Here is a 21,834-nt window from a genome sequence, read left to right as displayed (position 1 = left end):
GTCGGAAACCGCGAGCTACTTGCAGTGAAACTAGCACTGGAGGAATGGCGTCATTGGCTGGAGGGGGCGGAGGTTCCATTTGTGGTCTGGACTGACCATAAGAATTTGGCCTACATACAGACAGCCAAACGACTCAATTCACGCCAAGCCAGGTGGGCCCTGTTTTTTGGAAGATTCAATTTTACCTTGACCTATATTCCAGGGAGCAAGAATATCAAGCCTGACGCACTCTCGCAGGCAGTTTGGACCTGCGGAGGAGGAGGAGTGCGGCGTTGAGAACATTGTCCCTTCGTCTTGTGTTATGGCAGCTTTAACCTGGGAGATCAAGGCCACGGTCAGGCAGGCGCAGCGCTCACATCCTGATCCTGGTGGTGGACCACTGTTTGTTCCTTCCAGTGTTCGCTCTCAAGTACTCCAGTGGGGACACTCTTCTCGGCTCTCCTGTCATCCCGGAATCACCAGAACTCTGAATCTCCTTCGTCGCCACTTCTGGTGGAACTCAATGGTACCTGATTCCAAGCAGTTTGTTTTGGCCTGCACCGTCTGCACTCGAGGGAAGGCTTCCCATCGACCTCCAGCTGGCCTTCTGCAACCTCTTCCAGTTCCTGGTCGACCATGGTCACACATCGCTCTGGACTTTGTTACCGGACTTCCCATGTCGCAAGTCAAATGGTCAGACGGAGCGGGCGAACCAGGATCTGGAGACTGCCCTTCGTTGCATCTGTGCTTGCAACCCTTCTTCGTGGTCTTCGCAACTGTCCTAGGCCGAGTACTCCCACAACTCCTTATCCAGCACCGCTATAGGTATGTCCCCCTTCGAGGCGTCTTTGGGTTACTTACCTCCTCTGTTCCCGACCCAGGAAGCAGAGATAGCCGTGCCATCCGTCCAGCACCATCTCCGCAGAGTGCGTCAGATTTGGAGAGAGACTCGCGGGGCGTTACTCCGAACGGTAGAGCAGAATCGGAGGATGGCGGATCGCCATCGCATCCCCGCACCCAAGTACTGACCTGGACAAAAGGTTTGGTTGAACTCTCGAGATATTCCCCTGAGTATCTCTTCTAAGAAGCTGGCTCCCCGGTTCATTGGTCCTTTCGAGGTCGAGACCATCGTGAATCCCAGTTCTGTTCGTCTCAAGCTCCCTACGTCCCTCAAGATTCACCCAACCTTCCATGTTTCTCAAATCAAGCCCGTCACCACCAGCACGTTGTGCCCGCCTGCCGTCGCCCCACCACCCCCCCGTACTGTGGACGGCCATCCGGCTTACACAGTCAGGACAATCCTGGACGTGCGACGGCGTGGACGGGGGTTTCAGTATCTTGTGGACTGGAAGGGCTATGGACCCGAAGAGAGAAGTTGGATCTCGAGATCTCTCATCCTGGATCCGTCCCTTATCCGGGACTTCTAACGGGCTCACCCCGAAAGGCCCGGTAGAGCGCCTGGAGGCGCTCGTTGAGAGAGGGGGGGGGGGGGGGGGGGGGGTACTGTCAAGATCTGGCTCTGTCAGTGTCAGTGTTCCCGTTTTCCCGTCCGTCTCCCGATCTCCCGTCGTCTCCCCGTTCTTGTATTTCCGTGTTTGTTTAGTTAGTCTTGTGTTTGATTATCTGTAGTGTTTTTTCCGTTTGTATTATTAAACGTTTAATTTGTAACTTTCTTTTGTCCGTGTCTGCATTGAGTCCACCTTTGTGTTATTCCTGTACCGTTCATGACAGTCAATCCACATGTAACTGCACATTTATGCTGGGAATGGACTTCCTATTCACATAATCTGCTTCATTATGTGATTGAGCCCTGATAAGGATGTGTGTGCCATCTATGCAGCCAGTCACACTGGGAAATCCTGAAAGAAATTAAAATGAATAATACCAGTCTGAGGTTGCACAATGTCATTGGACATTGTCAACAGAATATTATTTAATATTAATTTAATGGATCTCTACATAATTTACCTGCAATCATGTGGAGCTCCTCCTTGATGGCTCTGACAGGTTTATGTCCAGGGAAAATTATAAAGATGGGTAGTAGCCGTTTTAGAGCGAGGCACACTTTTATGACTGCTCTGCATACAGTTGCCTCGCAAATGTAAAGACGGATTAGGTTGTGTATGTAAATGATGGACTGTGACGTGAAACGGTACCGCTCAAAAAGATCATTTTCTGGAAATGCAAGAACATCTAAGCGTGGTCTGATAATCATCTCCCGACGAATATTTAATTTTCTGCGCAGTAATGCTGCACCTTGATCCACGGGATCATTATCAAAAGGACATGCGATGCTAGTGAAAATAGTCACCACCTAATATAACTTCTAATGTAGGCCTACTGTCTGATTTTGGCAATGATTTTCTCAGAAAACAGACGGAACTATGGCAGAACTATACTACGCCAAAACTTGCCTGCTGACTGAATGAGTGAGGAAATCCAATACTGTGTGTGGCTGAAAGAGGGCGGAGACAGAAAGAAACTCAGGGTTTGCTGAGAAAACCTGGTCCCGACCAGGTTAGGTTCATAGAGGATGTTACCATGGTAACTGACCGAGAGCTTAAGTTACCTCTCTCTGTAAAACAGGCTAGAGTTACCCCTCTTTCTCTGGTTTGAGTTACCTCCCTTTGTGAAACGGAAAACTCAGATCCCTCATTTCAGGGTTAACAGACAGCAGGTTTCAGTTTTCACTAAACCTGCTTTGTGAAACGGACCCCTGGAAAGAGTCATGGATGAAGTCTTAGGCTGTCAGCTTCTTTTGGACTGACTCCTGGTCCATCTGCCTCAGGAGGGGAGTGGGTTTGTGGTAGTTGTGGTTGGACCACCTTAACCACCACCATCTTAACCCAGATGGACTCTACACATGTAAACTAGCTGCTGCGCTGTCATTCATGGCCACATGCAGACTAAAGGAGCTGGCCCTCCTCCCCCTCTGACTCGGACTCTGTCGGCAGGAAGAAAAGAAAGCATGACATGACTGCTTCATCTGCTGCATATATTAAGAATTACAGATCCCAAAGTTAGAGCCTATTGGAAATGAGGCTGAGTCATCCTCTTTGAATTGTCTTGAGTTAGAATGTTATTATTGTAACCCAAAACAAATCACGATAAGTCATAAATAATAATACCGAATGTTATTATTATGGAATATTTTTGATTCCTATTACTATTATCTGCAAAGTCATACAGTGGTTATCAAATACCTACAACAATGAATATTGTTTATTTTCACACATTAGGAATAGCCTATATAGATTTCACAAAACAAATATGCCCATAGGTATGCTTTAAGACAAACGGTTCAGCATGCTACAGTTTTGTCACCATGAAATACTTTTATAGACTTTGGAATGACCTGCCCACATAGATAAGGCTTGATGATTCCGTGTCCTCTTTGAAATCACTTCTTAAAGCTCATTTTCATAGACTTGCCTTCCCGTTTTATTCTTTTATCTCATTGCTCTTCTTTCTTTGCAAGCACCTTAAATGAATGAACTAACAAGCCTATAATAATTTCCTTTGTCCTTTGTACACTTTTATACAATACATTATTTATGGTTATGTTCTACCTCATTGGATTCTATTATTATTATTTGTTTGGTTTATACTATATTTATGTGTATCTTGATTTTTGCTACGTCAAAGCACTTTGTAAACTGCTGTTTTTAAAGGTTCTATTCAAATTAAGTTATTGTTATTATTATAAAATATTCTAAATCCCAACAACAACAACCTGTACAGTATGTTCCATGAGCATGCATGTTTGGTTGCAGTAATAATAAATACTCCTGACAGAGACTGGAGGGCATGAAATAAAGGAAGAGATGTTGTTGTTACCTTCTTCAGCATTCTGGAGCCACTCAACAAACTTCTTCATCTGTTCCAAAAAGACACTCTTTCCTTTGGCAGCGTGGGCTACTTTGTACCACTTCAAGATGGCCTCCTCACTCAGGACATCAGCTGAGTTTAGAGAGAACAGTCAGTAAGGGAGCTTAAAACTTCTACTCATAAATACAAAAGACAACACATCTGGAACATAAATAATGACTAGATGCAACAGGAAATGATAGATGATGCTGACCTTTGTAGAAGAGCATCACTATCTTAGAGAAGGACTTCATGAAGTGGATGTTGTCGTAGCAGTACTCCTGGATCTTCAGCACCAGCACCAGCTCAGACTGACCCAGAGTGTTGAACACTGCCAGCAGAGGAGCGTAGTGCTAAGAACAATCACACATAGTTACATAGTGAACAACTGACCCAAGTATTGCTACATTTGGTTGACTTATTGTTCTCGCAGTTTGGTTAGGTTAAGGCAATAAAACGACTTGGTTAGGTTTAAGCAATACAACTACATGGTTAGGTTTAAAAACAATACAAAAAGAATAAAATTATAAACACAAATAATCAAATGCAAAATGAAAAGTTCAATATTTTCAATGATGGACGTGGTGGAAGTTACATTGCATCCATCAAATCGTAATCGCTTCTTTACATTGACTTTGTCATTGCGTCTGGTCTGAACGCAGCTTAAAGACAAGAGCCAGCTGCAGCCATCTCACTGGGAGGCGAAGCCGCCTAGTGGCGAAAATGGTTATAGTGCTCAAAACATTAAGTTACACAAAAATAAATAAATAAGGCTCTGACATACTAATTCAAATTATATCAAATACAAAAAATTAAATCACATAATACATCCACACATTCTGGGCGTCACATTAACATAAGTTATCATAGGCCTGTTCAAGCCACAATAAAGTTACATTATTATAATACGTTTTTTGTATTTTTAATTTTACTTCCAATAATTAAGTACATTTAATATCAGAAAATGACTTTTGATACTAAAGTTCAATAATTAGACAATACTTTAAGACTTCTACTTCTACTACTACTTCTAATATTCTAAAAGGTGACTTTGACTTCTGCCAAAGTAGTTTTCTGTTAAGATACTTGTACTTTTACTCAAGTATTGCTTTCAGCTGCTTTCAATTAAGGGGTCAGGTGTGAATAGCTAGATTGCGTGTCAAAGGCTATTTTCACCTGGGTATAAATATGACAAATGTGATTCTAACTAAACTATTGAAACATTAGAAGGTGAAGTAGGAGCAGAGCAGCCTTCACACACTGCTCCTTTTCAAGAGATATTAACCAAAAAAAATTAGGAAAAGACTTCTATGAGTCTTCCGCTGGAAACCTCCACACACTGCTGTATCTGCTGGAGGATCTGCTGGAGGATCCACTCCAAGCCTAAGCTGCAGACATGCTGACAGCGGCCTATGATCGATGGAAGAAGCCTCAAATTCTCCTAAAAATCTATTCCACGTCTGGGTACTAATATGGCAAGATGAGAACTCTCAAGGACTCTAAGGGTGAATGACTCTAAGGGCGCTTTCTCACCAGCCTTATTTAGTTCGATTGAATCAAACTTGAGTCAATCCCTCATTTTCTACGGTTCGTTTGTGCAAGTGGGAATGCAGCGATCATACTCAGGTGTGCACCAGAAGTGGACCAAATAAGTTGACCGAGACATGGTAGAAGAGGTGGTCTCGGTCCGCTTCCAAACTAACTCTGGTGCAGTTTGTTTGTGGTGAGAACGTGATCGGACCGCACTAACTGCAGAAAGCAGTTGTAGGCAGCTATGTGATTTACGGAATGATTAAGTCCCTCCACTGTCACAGCGACAACAACAACAACAACACGCCAGCATGAGTCACCGCGGACAAACCTGGAGTAGTGATGTAATAACGAGGACCAACGTCAAAATCAACCCCACAGTTGTCCTCCATTGTGACTTTACTTATGATGAATGCTTTGTCTGCTATCACACTGTTTACATTCTCAGTGTTCTGTCCAATCGGAGGTTCAGGATCTACATAATTAAAATAATTTCCTCCTGAGCCCCAGACCCATCTGACCAATTTTTCCCTTTTTTGTCCCAAACCTTTATTGAGCCGAAGTGCAGCTACATTTTGGTCCACTTCAGCAGGTCATCAACCGATTCAGACCAGATCAAATGAACACGTGGGAAAGAATCAGACCAGCTGGAAAAAAAACAAAAACAAAACTAAGTGTGAAAGGGCCCTTAATCATGAAATGCAGAACACTGCCGTACCGGCTCACAGCTGTTAAAAGCTGAACCAGTTACTTAAGAAACTTTAAAAGAAAAGACTGATATTCTGGCAGGTTCTGCTACAATAACCTCTGACCCGAGAAGGGTCAGAGATGGCCGCTGAGAGGAGAGAGAGAGAGAGAGAGAGAGAGAGAGAAAGAGAGAGAGAGAGAGAGAATGTGAAAAAGGCAGCTCCAAAAGACTTGAGGGCTCGAAAGAGAACTTCAGCCCTGCCACGGCCTGCTGAGCAACTTCTCACCTGTCTCCTGCCCATGGAAGGTGAAACTATAAATTTTAATTTGTTCATTTCTAGATCTAGATTTTAGCATTAAGCACTGGACAGCTTAATGCTAAAATCTAGATCTAGAAATGAATAAGTGTTGAGAACCAAAATAGGGTCTCCCTTAAAATCTAGAATTCGGCCAAAATTGTTATTGCTTCATTATGTTCCCTGGTGCATTACTCAACTCTCAGCTGCTGATCGGTGCTTTGATTTGTTCAAATTTAAGTTAGCCTATCAAAGATATAATTAACTGAGACTTTCGGTTTGGCTAAGATGGAGTAGACACGGGTTGAGTCTTGCTCCCACAACTTTTGATAATTTCACGTTTCAGGACCCTGAAAGTCACTACAAATAGTAATATTCATCTCGTTTGATGGATACACCACCGAAATATGCCGACGCATTCGACCAGACAGACAGTAAAAGACCAGAGGGTGAAGGCTAGCTCCGCAGAGGAGGCAGATGGCGAGATTAGCATGGCGGCCATAACTAACCTTTTAAAGCAGCATTTCAACGCTCGAAGCAAAGCTGGACCACGTCCACACCACAGTGTCCGACCACACTCAGAAGAAAGGCTAGCTCAAGGTAAATGCAAATTTACAGGACGAGCGTCTGCTAATGCTGGAGGCCTGCTGTGCCGCACTAACAGAGAGCAACGCTAAGCTGCTGGCTAAAGTCAGCGACCTGGAGTCCCGGAGTCTGCGCCATAATATCAGAGTGGTTGGACTACCTGAAGCAGTGGAGAGTCCCTGGCCCACAGCCTTATTCGCAGAGCTGCTCATAGAGGTATTCAGCGAGGGCTTCCTGGAATCACCACCGGAATGTGACGGGGCTCACCACACACTAACTGAGAAGCCTAGGCCAGGGCAGAAACCACGGGCAGTCATTATCAGGCTGCACAGATACCAGGTGAAAGAGAAAATCATACGCGAAGCCCGCGCCATGAGAGGGAAACTGCAGTACAGAGGCTCCCCTATCACCATCTATGAGGACTATGCACCGGAGGTGGTGGCAGAGTGCCAGAAATACCAAGAGGTGATGTTGGAGATTTACAACGTGGGCTTCAGCCAGCACTGCTGTTCCTCGCCAGGCTTGTCATCATGATGAAGAATGGAGGCAGGAAAAGGCTTTCTTGGCTCACCGAGGCGAAAGCCTTCATAAGAGCTGCGGAGAGCTGCTGATTTCAACACGGACAAACCTGGATAATTGTGAGTTTGTGTGTTGCTGACTGTGTAGCTGTGCTTTAACAGCCCCGGACTGACCGGAGCTAATTTTAGACCGCAGCGTAATTAGTTACAGTCATGATGTTGACTTGAGATCCAGTGTTTCTGATATCTTTTTGAATTCCTGTTTGTTTTTTTTCATCTTTCTTTCCGTGCCTGCTTACACTACTATATGAATTCAGACTACAGATCTTTAATTGGCCTTCATGCTTTGTACTGGAAGCTCGGCCACATGTGGATTTCAGTTTGTTATTATATATTTTCTTCACAGTCTTATTTTATATCATTTTGGATGTTTATCACCCACCACCACAGGGTTATCTGAAGTATTTTATTTTCTGTAACTCGTTCGGTCGAAGGGTTTTACTGCAGCCTGGCACTTATCGGAGGCGACCTGCACCATTGCTTAGCATTCTCGTCTATTTATCTTGTTTGATGTGGAGATATGCCTTCATAGCCTGCCCGCCCAAAGGCATCTTCGCGCCCTCTACTAGCTGGTTTAAGTTATTTTATATGGTTGTCTGTCGGTTCAGAATCATCATCATTATTAATAATTTTTTAATATTATTATTATTTCCATGTGACTTTAAGGGGTCAAACAGTGCTAGGTAAGGGAGGAGACACCAGAAGTTTCAGTTTAGCTGTTAGTTCGAGTTGGAGAGCTCAGATGTTTTTTCTATGGGAGTAGCCCTCAGATTGGTCACAATGTTATTGTTTTGTTCCCTTTATGTTGTTCTGTAATGTTTTATGTGTTTGGGTTTCTTTTTTCTTCCTCCCCACTCTCTTCCTCCACTACTACAGATTACCTTAAGGTCATGCAGTACCATTCTAAGTTATTATTATTGTTCCTATGGCCAATGCTGTAAAGACAGGTACTGGAGTGCGTCTGATATCCTGGAATACTAAGGTCCAAAACCGGTAAGGTCCTGACACAGTTACAGCACCTTAAGGGGGATGTGATGTTTCTGCAGGAAACACATCTCAAAACAGCAGACACCTCAGGTATCAAGAGGGTGTGGGTGAGCCACTTATTCCCCTCGAAATTTACAGATAGAGTTAGAGGGGCAGCTATCATCATTCATAAAAGGGTCCTGTTTGAGCCAACAAATGTAATCCTAGATACTGAAGGCCATTGGGACGATGAACAGTTTTTTACAAGGCTATTTGCAAAAATCCCAAACTCTGACAGTCATCGCATTATCATAGGCGAAGACTTCAACCTGGTGCAGGATGTGACTCTCAACAGATCTTCTCCTACACAAGTTACGCTATCCAAATCAGTACACACAGTAAAAACATTTGCATCACAGTTGGGAATTTCTGGTCCTTGGAGGTTTAGAAGTCTCCATGGTAAAACGTTCTCTTTTTTTCCCCCATGAACACCACTTATTCTCCTGAATTGATTTCTTCTTACTCGATAACAACCTCCTCGACTGTTTGAATGTATGTGAATATCACCCAATAGTCACTTCTGACCATGCTCCTACCACAGTTAACATTAGTTTTCCACGAGATACAATTCCACGTTCACCGTGGAGGTTCAGCTCACACTTACTGTCTGATAGTAAGTTTAAAGATTTTGTTGGAACTCAGCAGCGACACTCTGTGGGAAGCACTTAAAGCTACTATTCGGGGACAAGTGATATCCTTCATTATTAAAATGATAAGGGCTGAATGGGCTAGGCTGGTGGAAATTGTGGAGGAACTGTTAAACGTCAATGGAACTTACTCTACCCCTTAATGACCCGTGTAGTGGAGAGACAGCTGCGACAATCCAAACAAAACTTTTTTGAGCAGGGAGATAAGGCAGGGAGACTCCTTGTGCAGCAGGTCCGTGCAGCTAGTGCTTCCAGACTATTCTCTAAAATTCAACTACTGGATGGCAGACACAATTCTGATCCAGTGATTATCAAGTCTTTTTCTGATTTCTATACCGCACTATATACTTCTGAATGCAGCCCAATTACTGCAGCGACCCCTTATCCTTTAGACCGTTTAACGTACCCTCAGATTGATATAAACATCGCTAGGGGACTCTGTAGACCCATCTCTCTGTTGGAGATGCATGAAGCGATCAAGCCTATGCAAAACAGGATATCTCCTGGTCCCGATGGTTTTACAGTCGAGTTCTTTAAGGCATGCTCGATGCTATTAGCTCCCATCCTTTTGAGAAGGTTCAATGACTCCTTTACTGAAGGCAGATTGCCAGCGACCTTGTATGAGGCATCTATTTCCTAAAGAAAGACAGGGATCCTACTTCATGTTGCAGCTACAGACCGATCTCACTTTTAAATATAGATTGTGAGATTCTTGCTAAGGTCCTCACCCTCTGCCTCCAAAGTGTGATGTCATCAATAATCTCACTGGACCAGAAATCCCGAAATCTCCCACCACCTGAGCTGACCCCTGACCTTTTAAAAAAAATTGCTGTTTTCGTCAAATTGTGGTTTTACACCCAGATATTGAAAAGACATGTTTAAATAACCACAGTGTGTGGTTCTAGATTTGATTTCTTCTCATTACCTTATAGTTATACCTATGGCTAATCCCCACTGTACTACACATCCTATCGGACATATGATTGTTTTGTTAATGTAAATGTCAAAAATTAGAATGTAACCTTTAATGATACAGTTGCTATAAAATACAATTACATCAATGACTGAACACAGTGCCTTTTGTCTTTTTTTGTCTTTACTTTTTTATAGATGCATGCTAAATTCCAACAACAATCCCTCTTGAAACGACCTTCATGGTGCAGTTGGACAGTTATTTAGCCCAGCTGACATCTGGTTCCAGAAGAAGGGAGGTGTTTCTGGCCAAAAACTAGCCAGACACCTGGGGTCCGTTTCACAAAGCAGGTTCAACAAACTCTGAGTCTAACCCTGAACTCTGAGTTGATCTACTCTGAGATAGGAAACTCTGAGTTTTCAGTTCCAGAACAGCAGATTTGCGTTAGGTTGATCAACTCAGAGTAGTTTGACCTGGAGTTAAGCGCGTGCACCACAAGTAAAAAAAGACAGCATCAATGGAGCCCTGATTCGACGAGTCACCATAGCAACGGGGAAGGGGAGGGCTACGCTACAACTGGAACTGTAAATATTAATGCGCTCATACGGAGAGTTTGAGCATGTTTTTCGCCGGTGTAACACCGCTGCAGCAGCAAAAGAGAGCGAGACGGCGTGGGAGAACATTGCTGCTCGGGTCAGTGCGTAAGTTTAAATGTAGTCCTGTTGCAATCACAGTAATATCACAGAGGTACTGCTTGAGTGGTAGCCTATTAATTTATTTAATTTAGGTGCTTCACACGGGGGAGAAGGGCACTTGGCAGCAGCTTAAGATGAAACCTTAAAACATTGTTCAAACAGGTAAAACATCGGCACAATCTCATGGTGACGCATCATTTTGAGCATGTTTTAGATTGTAAAGTAAATATTACCGTAAGTGGCTGTTTTATATGTTGTATAAAAAACTCCCATTTGCAAAAAAACGCAGCGCAACACACAATATCTGCTGGGATGTGAGAGCATGACTTTGGTTGTTAATGTTGGAAACGTAAGGGCGGATGAGGCTGTGTATGTAAATGATGGACTGTGACATAAAACGCTGTTATGCCGTATTCAGAACCCCTGCCGTGAAATGCACCCCCTCGCATTACAGATGATATTCTAGATCAGAAGGCTATATAGGAGTAGTTTATATCCGGTAACCCAATTAAAAGCACACACTTTTGAACCTATGAATTGCAAGAAAAGCTGGGATTATATTTAGGAAACTTGCTCAAAAGATCCATTTCATTCATTTTGTAATTATGGCTGCAGTATATTAAGGACGTCTATGCTATTTAATTCTCTGCGCAGTAATGCTGCACCTTCATCCACGGGATCGTTATCAAAAGGACATGCCATGGTAGTGAAATAGTCACCACCTAATATAACTTCTAATGTAGGCCTACTGAATGATTTTTGCAATGATTTTCTGAAAAAACAGACGGAACTATACTACGCCAAAACTCGCCTGCTGACTGAATGAATGAGGAAATCAAACACAGTGTGGCTGAAAGAGGGCGGAGACAGAGAGAAACTCAAGGTTTTCTGAGAAAAACCTGGTCCCAACCAGGTTAGTTTCAGAGAGCATGTTACCATGGTAACTGACCGAGAGGTTAAGTTACCTCTCTTTGTGAAACAGGCTAGAGTTACCCCTCTGTCTCTGGTTTGAGTTACCTCCCATTGTGAAAACTCAGAGTTTCCCTCATTTCAGGGTTAGAAGAAGAAGAAGAAGAAGAAGAATTCCTTTCAATTCAATTCAATTTTCACTCTATTTTTTTATTTTACACACACAGGCCCGAAATACACACACATGCACAGACAGGACCTATATACATGCAACTAATGGAGAGATGTTAGAGCGAGGGGGCTGCTAGTGACCGGCGCCCCGAGCAGTTGGGGGTTCGGTGCCTTGCTCAACAGCACCTCGGCAGTGCCCAGAAGATGAACTGGCACCTCTCCAGCCAGGTTAAGAGACTCAGAGTTTTCACTAAACCTGCTTTGTGAAACGGACCCCTGGTGATCTTGCAAGAGGTAAATATGAGTATACACTGTTGTAGAAATTGTAATATAAATTGTAATATAAAAAGTTTTCAAAAATCTACCTGTCTACTACAATATACAGTAGCCTTGATTATTTGAGAAGGGGCAACATGCATTTTTTTAGGAAATATGACTTCATTTATGGTATGTATGATAAAAATTGCATATATTTTATAGATCATAATGTCCCTCCTACACTAGTTATTACAAGGTGCATAAAATGGCCTTTATTATGTGACCACATAACAAGAGTAGCACTACTACATTTATTAGTATCAGTTTAAAAATGTATTTGCCTCAAAAATTCAATAGCATAGCAGGCTGGAAATGCAGGAATGTTCATGTAAAGTGTGTTAATAAAATTAAATGGTGTATGAATAGGTTTTTTAAATGTTATTTTCAATTTCTTCTTAAAATATACAGGATATCCAAGGAGATGATATACCCCGAGAGACATGCAGACACACCTCATGCGCAACAAGGAGGGTGAAGAAACTGGAAATTGGGCTTCTTTTTTTAAGGACTGGACGTTAGGATGAAATTAGGCTTTTTTTTTTTAAGGACTGGTCATTCTGGGCAACATTGGATCTGTGGCCCAAACTTGTGCAATAGTGCTGGGAGTCATCTATGCACCGATACTATGAGATACTATTACGAATTTATTCAGAAAGTGCTCTTCAGAATGAATGGTGAAAAGCTTTCCCGCAAAGTCCTTGGACTAAAGAACAAGATTGGGGCTGGACAGTAGGATTTTTTTCCAGCTGCTTTTGGAACCCCTGGATTTCATTGTTCCCTGCAGAATCTGTGGCACTGAGGAAAATGCTGATCAGCACTCCTGAAACTAGACAAACATTGAGGACTTTGTTTTTCTATTTGATTTTTTGTCTGCTATTTCCTTGCTCCCTTACGATGCAAACTTTATGTGTGTGCAGTAATCTTTATTTTATATTTTTGGTGAGGGATTTCTTTTCTTTTTTTTCTAACTTTAGCTCTGGAAATCTGTCTTTTGCTTAATCTGCATTGATTGGGCTTGAGTGTTTGGAGGAAAAAGAGAACATTTATGTGAGATGTATCTTCAAATGAAGAAGAACTTCAGTGCTGCTTCTCAGTTTTTTATCATTTACTATCTTCCAGCTGTGGGTGGGCTGGTACAATAGTTTAATTTTTACGTTTTATAAGGGTTACTACAGTAAGAAAGGTTCTCGATTCCGGATGGCCGGAGGACTAGCCTAAAATACCTACAATGTAAACTGTGTGACTAAGTTATCCAAGATGTTGACTTCATCTTCACTTTTCAATTTTGCTGATTTTTTTTTTTTCCTGAACCTGAGCTCTCTAAATGCATTTTTGTGCTTAAGCTGCATTGTCTGGGCGTGTTTGAGGGCAAAAGAGAACATTTATGTGAAATTCAGAACTGCCTTTTCACTTTTGTTGTACTTAAGATGTACTAAAAGTGTTGAAAATATTGTGTTTGCTTTGTCTGATTATTAAATGTATTTGGCTAAAATTGCTTAAAATGTTTTATTTAATTGAACATTATTGCATTATGTTGAAATTATAAATTAAGTTTATCTGTATTAACATAATTCAGTTTCGCAAATTGAAGATAATAATTATAGTAATTCTAACTAAAAGTATGAGTAAACTCTGTTCAAAACAGTTAAGTAATATCAACGTAACATTTAACTAAATTAATACATTTTATATAAACAACACTTAGAAAATATATCTCAATTTGGATTAATTTATTTCGTGCAACCACTTGACATTACATTAAATTAAATTAAGTAAATTCAAAACAAATTTTTTTTCAGTGCATTTATAATAAGATTGCCCAGTCCCCACTGTGCCCCCCCCCCCCCCCCCCCCAAAAAAAAAATAAATGCATAGGAAAAGGATTTGGGGGAGACATTACTGAGGTCCAGTGGAGGGATAGTTTAAAATTCATCCTCGATTTGTGCCAGGATGGGACAAGGACACCTTCCTTTAACAATGGAAGGTGCTTCATAGAGCACATTTCACCAACTGCCCATTACTACACAATGTGTCGTGGCCTTTACCACCCTGATTGCCAGACATAATATTCTCCTTAAATGGAAACATATTTCTCCACCGATGCATAAAAGTTGGATACGTGAAATTTTACAATGGTAAGAGAAGTTAAGGTTCTCACAGAGGGGATCTTTGACAACATTTCACAAAACCTGGGACCCACTGCTGGCTTTTATTAGCAATAGTCTTACTGTTACTCCTGACCAGTGGCGATTGCTCTAAGACTGCAAGGAAGCTCAGCTTCCCCTAAAATGTCACCCCCCAAAAAAAGTGATGAAATATGTACTGCTGTGTGTATATTTCATTGACTAAATCCGCGCTATCAAGCCTTCATCTTTTGTCCAGAATCAGCTACTTATCACAGGTAACCGGAGCAACTTCCTTCTCATTCATCCCCACAGCGCTTTACACAGTCGAGCGCTCAGCTTATACTGACTTCGATGAGGAAGCGTAGAGCGGACTGTTCCACTGCAGCCAAATTAGATGCTCATTGGATAAATACTGGGCTTTGTCCCGCCCATTGGACGCTCAGTTTCTCTGGGGGTCTATGTCACAGTGGGCTGGCTCGGCGTCTGCATGATGATTGGATGAGCTGTCTGAGGCGGAATCCTTTTTTGATTGACAGCTAAATGAGCGAATCAGCAATCTTGAAGAATAAACATCCAGCGGAGCCTTTGTCCAAGTTCTTCATTCCATTGTTCTGAACTGATGCGGAGACTTTACCGATCCCCAGAGACTTTGTCTTAAAAATGACTAGTGTTGTGTTTTGCGATTCTGTTCTGTCACTCGGCAGCTGCAGAGCTTCTCCCCCCGTCACTCACACTCACAGGCGGTCACAGTTCACAGTAGCCTGGCCCAGCTGGGCCAAGGCTGTCTAAGCCGCCTAGCTCTGCTGGCCATTGAGAGGACACTGGTCAAGTCCCTGGAAAAGATGCCCTAGTTGATACGACAAGGTCACAGATAATTTTCTTAAAAAGGAACAAAGAGTAGAATTTACATATAGATGAACACACATTTATGATGTAGGCCGAAAAAATTAGCTTTCCCTCCTTCAAAGACCAGCAGCCGCCACTGCTCCTGATGATTCTGAGGAAAGTTCCTAGTGCTTGGAAGGAGAGACCCCCCACGTCCCCCTTTCATTTTTTTTTCTTGTTTCTCAAATTACTTTATTTATTTTTGCTATTAGTTTTAGTTTTAGTTTTTTTACTTTACCTATCTAATTATGTTATATGTTATTCGGTTGCTTGGTTGTTATTGTGACTGTGTCTGACATGGGTTTGTGGGAGGGATGGAGGGGATTCATGTTTTTTTTTTTTTTTGTGTTTGTCCTTATCCCCAAAGCAATTTCAGTCAAAAGCAACTGGACTTAGTTATTTGTCTAGGAAGACGTTTCACCTCTCATCCAGGAGGCTCCATCGCTTAATTTATGCATCTGAACAGGCTGGGGCTGGTCCAGCTAACTGGTGTGGAGATCCAGGTATTTAACCTCTCACATAGCCGATGATGTCACTGGAACCCTTTGTGCTCCAAGTGCCAACAATAGAGCACTAACAAAGTCGAAAACCAACTCCCCACCAACGACTGTCACTCGTCGTTTGCACTTGGAGCACAATGGGTTCCAGTGATCATCGGTCTTGTGAGAGGTTAAAAAGATTACGCCTCAAGTAAAGTTTCTTACTTTTAAAATAACTAAAGTGTTTGTGTTGGGCCCAGAAGACAGACAAAATGAACTAAATGGACTTGGACTTGTACTTATATAGCGCCTTTATAGTCATCTGACTACTCAAGGTGCTTCACAGTGTCTGTCACATTCACCCATTCACACAGACATTCACACTGATGGCAGTGGACATCTACATACCATCTAATCTGATCTAACCATTCACACCACATTTACACACCCATGCGCAGCACGGGGAGCAATTCAGGGTTCAGAGTCTTGCCCAAGGACACTTCGACATGTGGACCGGGGGGAGATGGGGATCGAACCACCAATCTCTCGAACAGAGAACGACCCACTCTGTCACCAAGCCACAGCCGCCCCACACTCCAGTTCTGTGCCTGAAGGCATTCTGTATGACAATGACTGTGGACTTTGTTGTGCAATGATCAACTGTGTGTGACCTACTTTGAGGTGTTTGAGTGCCTGCTCTGTGACCAGCTCCTCCTTCTTGTTCCACTCCACAGCATTCATCAGGCACATCCACAACAAGCCAATCACAGCCTGCTCCTGCAGCTTATTCCTCTTCATTTCTTCCTTCACATACAACACCATCTGAACACACATGCACATAAAGTAAGGCCTGGTCCAAAATCTGATCACTGGTAGAACCCCAGCTGCCTGTACCTCTCTGATGGGATACTGCTGGGACAGGCGCTCCTGCAGTTCTTTCTGCAGCTCTTTGCGGGTTCCCAGACTCTGCTGCACACTGTAGGAATTTTACACAATACTTTTCAGAATTTCACACCAATCAAAAGGACCTAGCAGAGTATATATTGCGTAATTCAAATTCTACAGGAGGCTTTCTGGAGTCAGCAGAGTCGTTGGTAGTTTAGTGCGCCAGCAGGCATTTATTAGCAGAAGAACATCGGATGATACAGACGTCTGGAGAAATGTTCTATTCTCTATCTAGAGTAACTGTGAGCACACAGTACCCGTGATCAGAGTCAAGAAGTTCTGATATCTATTCTAAAAACTCCAGCATATAAACTTGTTACAAAGGCGTGGTTATGTGTGCGCTTGTGCGTGCATATGTGTATTTTGGAAGTAGCAGTTGCTCCAGCCTCCATCTTCCTCCCTGTGCGTAGGAGTAGCCTCTGTAGAGCAGGAGTCTTCTTCTTTATCTGTGAAGAAAGCACAACACGTACAGCAACTTCCCTAATCTCAACTAACTTTGCCAGGTGCATATTTGCAACATGGCTAGTTCATTGTCTTTGTGACCTTGACCGACTTACTGTTCCTGTGCTTTTGGAGAAAGCAGAAAAAGATTGAGTCAAAAGTTTGTGTGCTTTTGGAAACAGAAAAGTTTGAGCTTGGACTAATAATCACTATCACACTTTAAATGATCATACCTAATAATCACACTTATCACATTCTTATTAATCATTACTAATAAACTCGCTAACATATGATTATTAATTCTTCAATCATTGATTATCACACTCTTATTAATCATTACTAGTACACATGCTGACACATGATTATTAATTGAATTATTACTAATACACACACTAACACATTGATTTTTAATTCTTCAATTCCCCCTGTTGATCACTCACCAGAGTGATCATTCCTCCGAGACCACAAAATCCTGGATGTCTAAAGGGATGCCACGGACGTGGCCTGCCAAGTTCTATAACTCTAACAATTATCAAACCATGCACATATGAGATAAATTACCACTAAAATAATGAATATTACAATAAACACACTAAGTGTCCACACACACACTGTTTGTTCTCTACTCCTACTTAACCCCTTTACCCTATTTATCAACTCTATATACTGTGGTGTTCTTTACTATTGGTGTATGTGGGTCAATCATAGATTATATGTATTTACAGAAGTCCCTTAACCCTGATCGGTTAGATCTGTTCTGACTTGATCTAAGGACCTTTTGGGCTCCTCCCCCTGTCTACACCTTGAAAGGTGAATCCACTTGTCACTGTCCTGCACTTTTACTGCTGTGGAGGTTCGCTCCACTACCCTATGGGGTCCTGTCCACCTACAATTGTGTCCACTTTCTTTTCAATATCTATACATACACCCAAGGTTCTCCTAACAGAGTCAGTGAGGCGGGTACTGGTCCTGACCCCCCTTGGCTTCCTGACAATGTCTTTACCCAGCCTTGGAGTTGAGTCACCTGGGACCGTGCTAGTCCTGGTGTGGCCCCTGGCTGCAGCGGTTCCTGGTGTCTTGGTCCAGGGATGGTGCGACCTGTAAATAACTCATAAGGGGTTAATTTCTTTTCTCTGTTCACACTAGCCCTCTTAGAGTATAATGCCATAGGCAAACAGTCTAATCATGATAAACCTATAGTTGCCATCATTTTAGCTATTTTCTCTGTCCTCATTTCCTCCTCATGCTTAATAGGCAGACCTGAAGCTGTCACAAAACCTGCTCTCTCTCACTCTTTTAACTGACAATGCACTGCTGCACTGGCCTATGCAGAGTCTGCATATGCCTGCCATCAGACTGTACAACGCTGCACAGCCACGCTGAGCGACGCTCAGGGAATAAACTAACACTACTCAAAGTGACCTATCACTGAAATGCACCTTTATCTCTCTTGCACATTAAAATCCACACAGCACATTGTAATAATGTGTTTATCTGCGATACTGTACTTTTATTTTATTTTATTGTTGTTCATATTTTGTATTTTATATTTTATCTTATTTTTAATACTTTTGATTGTTTTGTATCGCTGCTACGATGACCTCATTTCCCCTCGGGGATAAATAAAGTTATCTATCTATCTATCTGTCTGTCTGTCTGTCTGTCTGTCTGTCTGTCTGTCTGTCTGTCTGTCTGTCTGTCTGTCTGTCTGTCTGTCTGTCTGTCTGTCTGTCTGTCTATCTATCTATCTATCTATCTATCTATCTATCTATCTATCTATCTATCTATCTATCTATCTATCTATCTATCTATCTATCTATCTATCGTATCTATCTATCTATCTATCTATCTATCTATCTATCTATCGTATATGTTCACTCTCTTTCCCTCACCATGCTTACGAGCTGCTGTCACTGCCATCACTTCCTCTCGCTGAGCTGACGGTTTTTCTGTCACTTCTCTTGTACTTAGTGTCTCAAACTTTCCCTGATCTTTGATAACCACTGCCCATGCTGCGTTTAGTCCTCCATTATCTTTTCTGAAACAGCAGCCGTATACATACAAGTCAATGTCTGGTCGATCCTGTGATTTTGCATGCAAGTCGGGTCTCACTATAATGGCTTGCGTTGTCAGTGGAATGCAGTCATGTGGGTTTTTGTCATCTGGAACTGCTAAACAGCTCGCTGCATTAACTCCTTTGTGTGTGTACATTATATTTGCATCTAAGCCGTCCTCTACTTTTCTCAGTCGAGAGTCTGATAGAGTAAAAACGGATGATGAGATTAACGCTATTACACTATGCCTGGTCAAAATTTTGAGGTGATGCCTGGATTACCTTTTTCTCTAATTCTGATTGTGAGGTGATGTGATGAGTGATCTTGTACACCTGTCCTTCTTTAGAGTATGTGACTGCCGGGATTGTGGTTTGTTCCCAGTCCTGTAACTGAGATGTTGTTTTTGCCATGGGCCCTAAATCTTTAGCTTGACTTCCTGCTCCTAATGCTAAGCTAATATGGGGTGTTGCAGTGTCACCCATGTTGTACCACTCTGCCTGCTCTACAGTGAGCAGGACTTGTGTTACTACTCCTTTCTTTGATACATATGTACTATGAACTATGGTCACTTCTGTTTTTGCACTATTTGGTCTTATTTACTCATATTTATTCACTCCATATTATATTATTACAAAACAAACAAAACAAGAACAACTGCACTATATCATGTGAATATGTATATATGTCTATTTCTATTTCTTACCTTTTTAAAATTTAACTTTATTGCTTATTTTTGCTATTTTTTATCTTATTTTGTAATATTCTGTTGGTGCTGTGACAAAAGAATTTCCTCCTCTGCGGGACATTAAAGGTTTTCTGATTCTGATATATACAGTCCGAAGTCAGTGTCCAAGGGGAACCCTCTACTTCCCTAACTCTTTCCTCATACACTTCTTCAGTTTGGGTGCGGTCATAGAGAAGAGTACATTGGGGAACGTCAGGGACCGGTTCATATGGGTGCACTGAGTGAATCCACGGTGTCCATTGTTGATACAGTTTCAAAACATTGGTGATTGGCGGGTCTGGGTCCTCTTTCAATTGAGCCCAGTAAACGTTGGCCAACTGTTGCTGCTGATCAGGATCTTCCCCTAGGATCCATTGTCCAATGTTACATCTTGAAGTAATTGTCTCTGAACAGTCTATTTTTACCCTATTAGAGAAATGAACTTGCACCCCCTGTGGGCCACATAGGATATGTGTGTATATACATAGCTTTGATGAAACTGGTAACCAGCTATTTTAGTGGTGAGGGGTTCTGTGAAAGGGAGTGGCATTGGCTGTCCTCCAAATCCCACAAGGTCTATGGAATATTTGGAGAGCTGTTGACCGAACTGAGGTTGTATCAGAGTTGAATGTGTTGCTCCTGTATCGACTAAAAAGTTCACTTTTCGTTCGTTCACTTCTCCCGTAGCAAGGAGTCAGCCTCTCCCCTTGCCCTTGACCCTGGGCACCCCTAGTATTGGTCTGGATACCCGGTGCCTTGGGGCGACTGGTTACCTGGGGCCAGTTGTGGTTGTGATGGCACCTGCTGTTGTTGCCGCTGTGGCAGGGGTCCCCCTCTTGGTAGACCTCTCTGGTTTTGTGGACAGTCTCGTGCCCAATGTCCATGACCTCCACACACGAAACACCCATTGTCCCTAGCCCCCGGTGATCCGCCCCTGCCCCTTCCATAACCTCCTCGAGCATTAAAGCCTCGTCCTCTTCCTCCTCTATAATGTGATTGTGGTGGGCCCCATGGTCCTGGTGGGTTCCATGGTCCCTGGGGAGGGGGTCCTGCATAGAATTGGCCTGCAACTGGGGCAACTGGAACTGGGGATTCCTATTGGCGCTGGCTTGGCCTGTTGTTGGTTCATCTGATCTTGTGTCTTTGCATTAGCTGCTTGTTTGTGGCTTGTGCCTTCCTCTCTGGCTTTTGCTAACTGTAATTTGGTCAGTTATATTTTAAAATTCTCTATCTCTGTTTTGCTCGCAGCCTTTCTTTCATCTGCTCTACGCATGTGATGTTGAAGTGTCCTCATCCATGTGTGTGGAGGCTCTGTGTCTGCTCTGGGGTCATCCTCCATCTTTGCCTGCACTTCCTTATCTGTTCCTTTCATAAGTGCAGCTTTAAACATTGATCCCTGCAGTGGATCTGACCCTGGGTTTGTTCCTGACCTTTTCCTGCCAGTCTTTCCTGCATCTAAATCTAATTGGTCTGTTGTCCCTAATCCGTGTTTCTGTCCAATTAATTCTGAGTTCTGTAGGAAGTGCTGCTACATTTTTAACACTGTTATCACTTATCGCTCTTTACCACTTATTTAGTTTGTACTTATTTTATTTCATATCCTGCTAAACTGCACGCTGCGTATTGTTGTATATTGTATATACCTACGCTTAACCACATCGTCTGTTGCACTCTGTCACATTTAGTTATTGTTTGATTAATTTGATGTTAGCTTTATTTTATTTGATTATGTTTCTATGCTTGTTGTTACTCTGATCTTTTCCCACCTTTGTATTGAAACTGTTGCAAAATAATTTCCCTCAGGATAAATGAAGCTTCTTGAATCTTGAATCTTAATCCTCTCACATCACCTATAATGGGATACCGTGACTCTACTAAGGAGCTTTTCATAAAATATAATATTTTAAAATTTACGGATATAGTCAAGCTAAAAATACTTGAAATCTTATTCAGAGCTGTAAAAAATATTTCTTCAGTTA

The 21,834-nt window shown here is 42.4% G+C and overlaps 1 protein-coding gene across 1 annotated transcript in view; it reads right to left on the bottom strand.

The window, feature by feature from the left end:
- Positions 1–2,885: 2,885 nt before the first annotated feature.
- LOC310955907 (eIF5-mimic protein 1-like) overlaps positions 2,886–21,834 on the bottom strand; it is a gene marked incomplete at its 3' end in the record, with an annotated part of 37,112 nt that continues 18,163 nt past the window's right edge. Inside the window, exons 6-10 of the mRNA XM_083925988.1 lie at positions 16,586–16,660; positions 16,367–16,513; positions 4,061–4,199; positions 3,817–3,939; positions 2,886–2,923 (exon numbers count right to left, since the gene is read on the bottom strand). Coding sequence (XP_083782114.1) covers positions 2,886–2,923; positions 3,817–3,939; positions 4,061–4,199; positions 16,367–16,513; positions 16,586–16,660 — 522 coding nt within the window. The remainder of the gene's footprint in view (positions 2,924–3,816; positions 3,940–4,060; positions 4,200–16,366; positions 16,514–16,585; positions 16,661–21,834) is intronic.

Source organism: Echiichthys vipera (assembly GCF_963691815.1).
Source record: "Echiichthys vipera genome assembly, chromosome: 13".
NCBI classification, from domain to species: domain Eukaryota; kingdom Metazoa; phylum Chordata; class Actinopteri; order Perciformes; family Trachinidae; genus Echiichthys; species Echiichthys vipera.
This window is presented reverse-complemented; position numbering and strand designations above follow the sequence as displayed.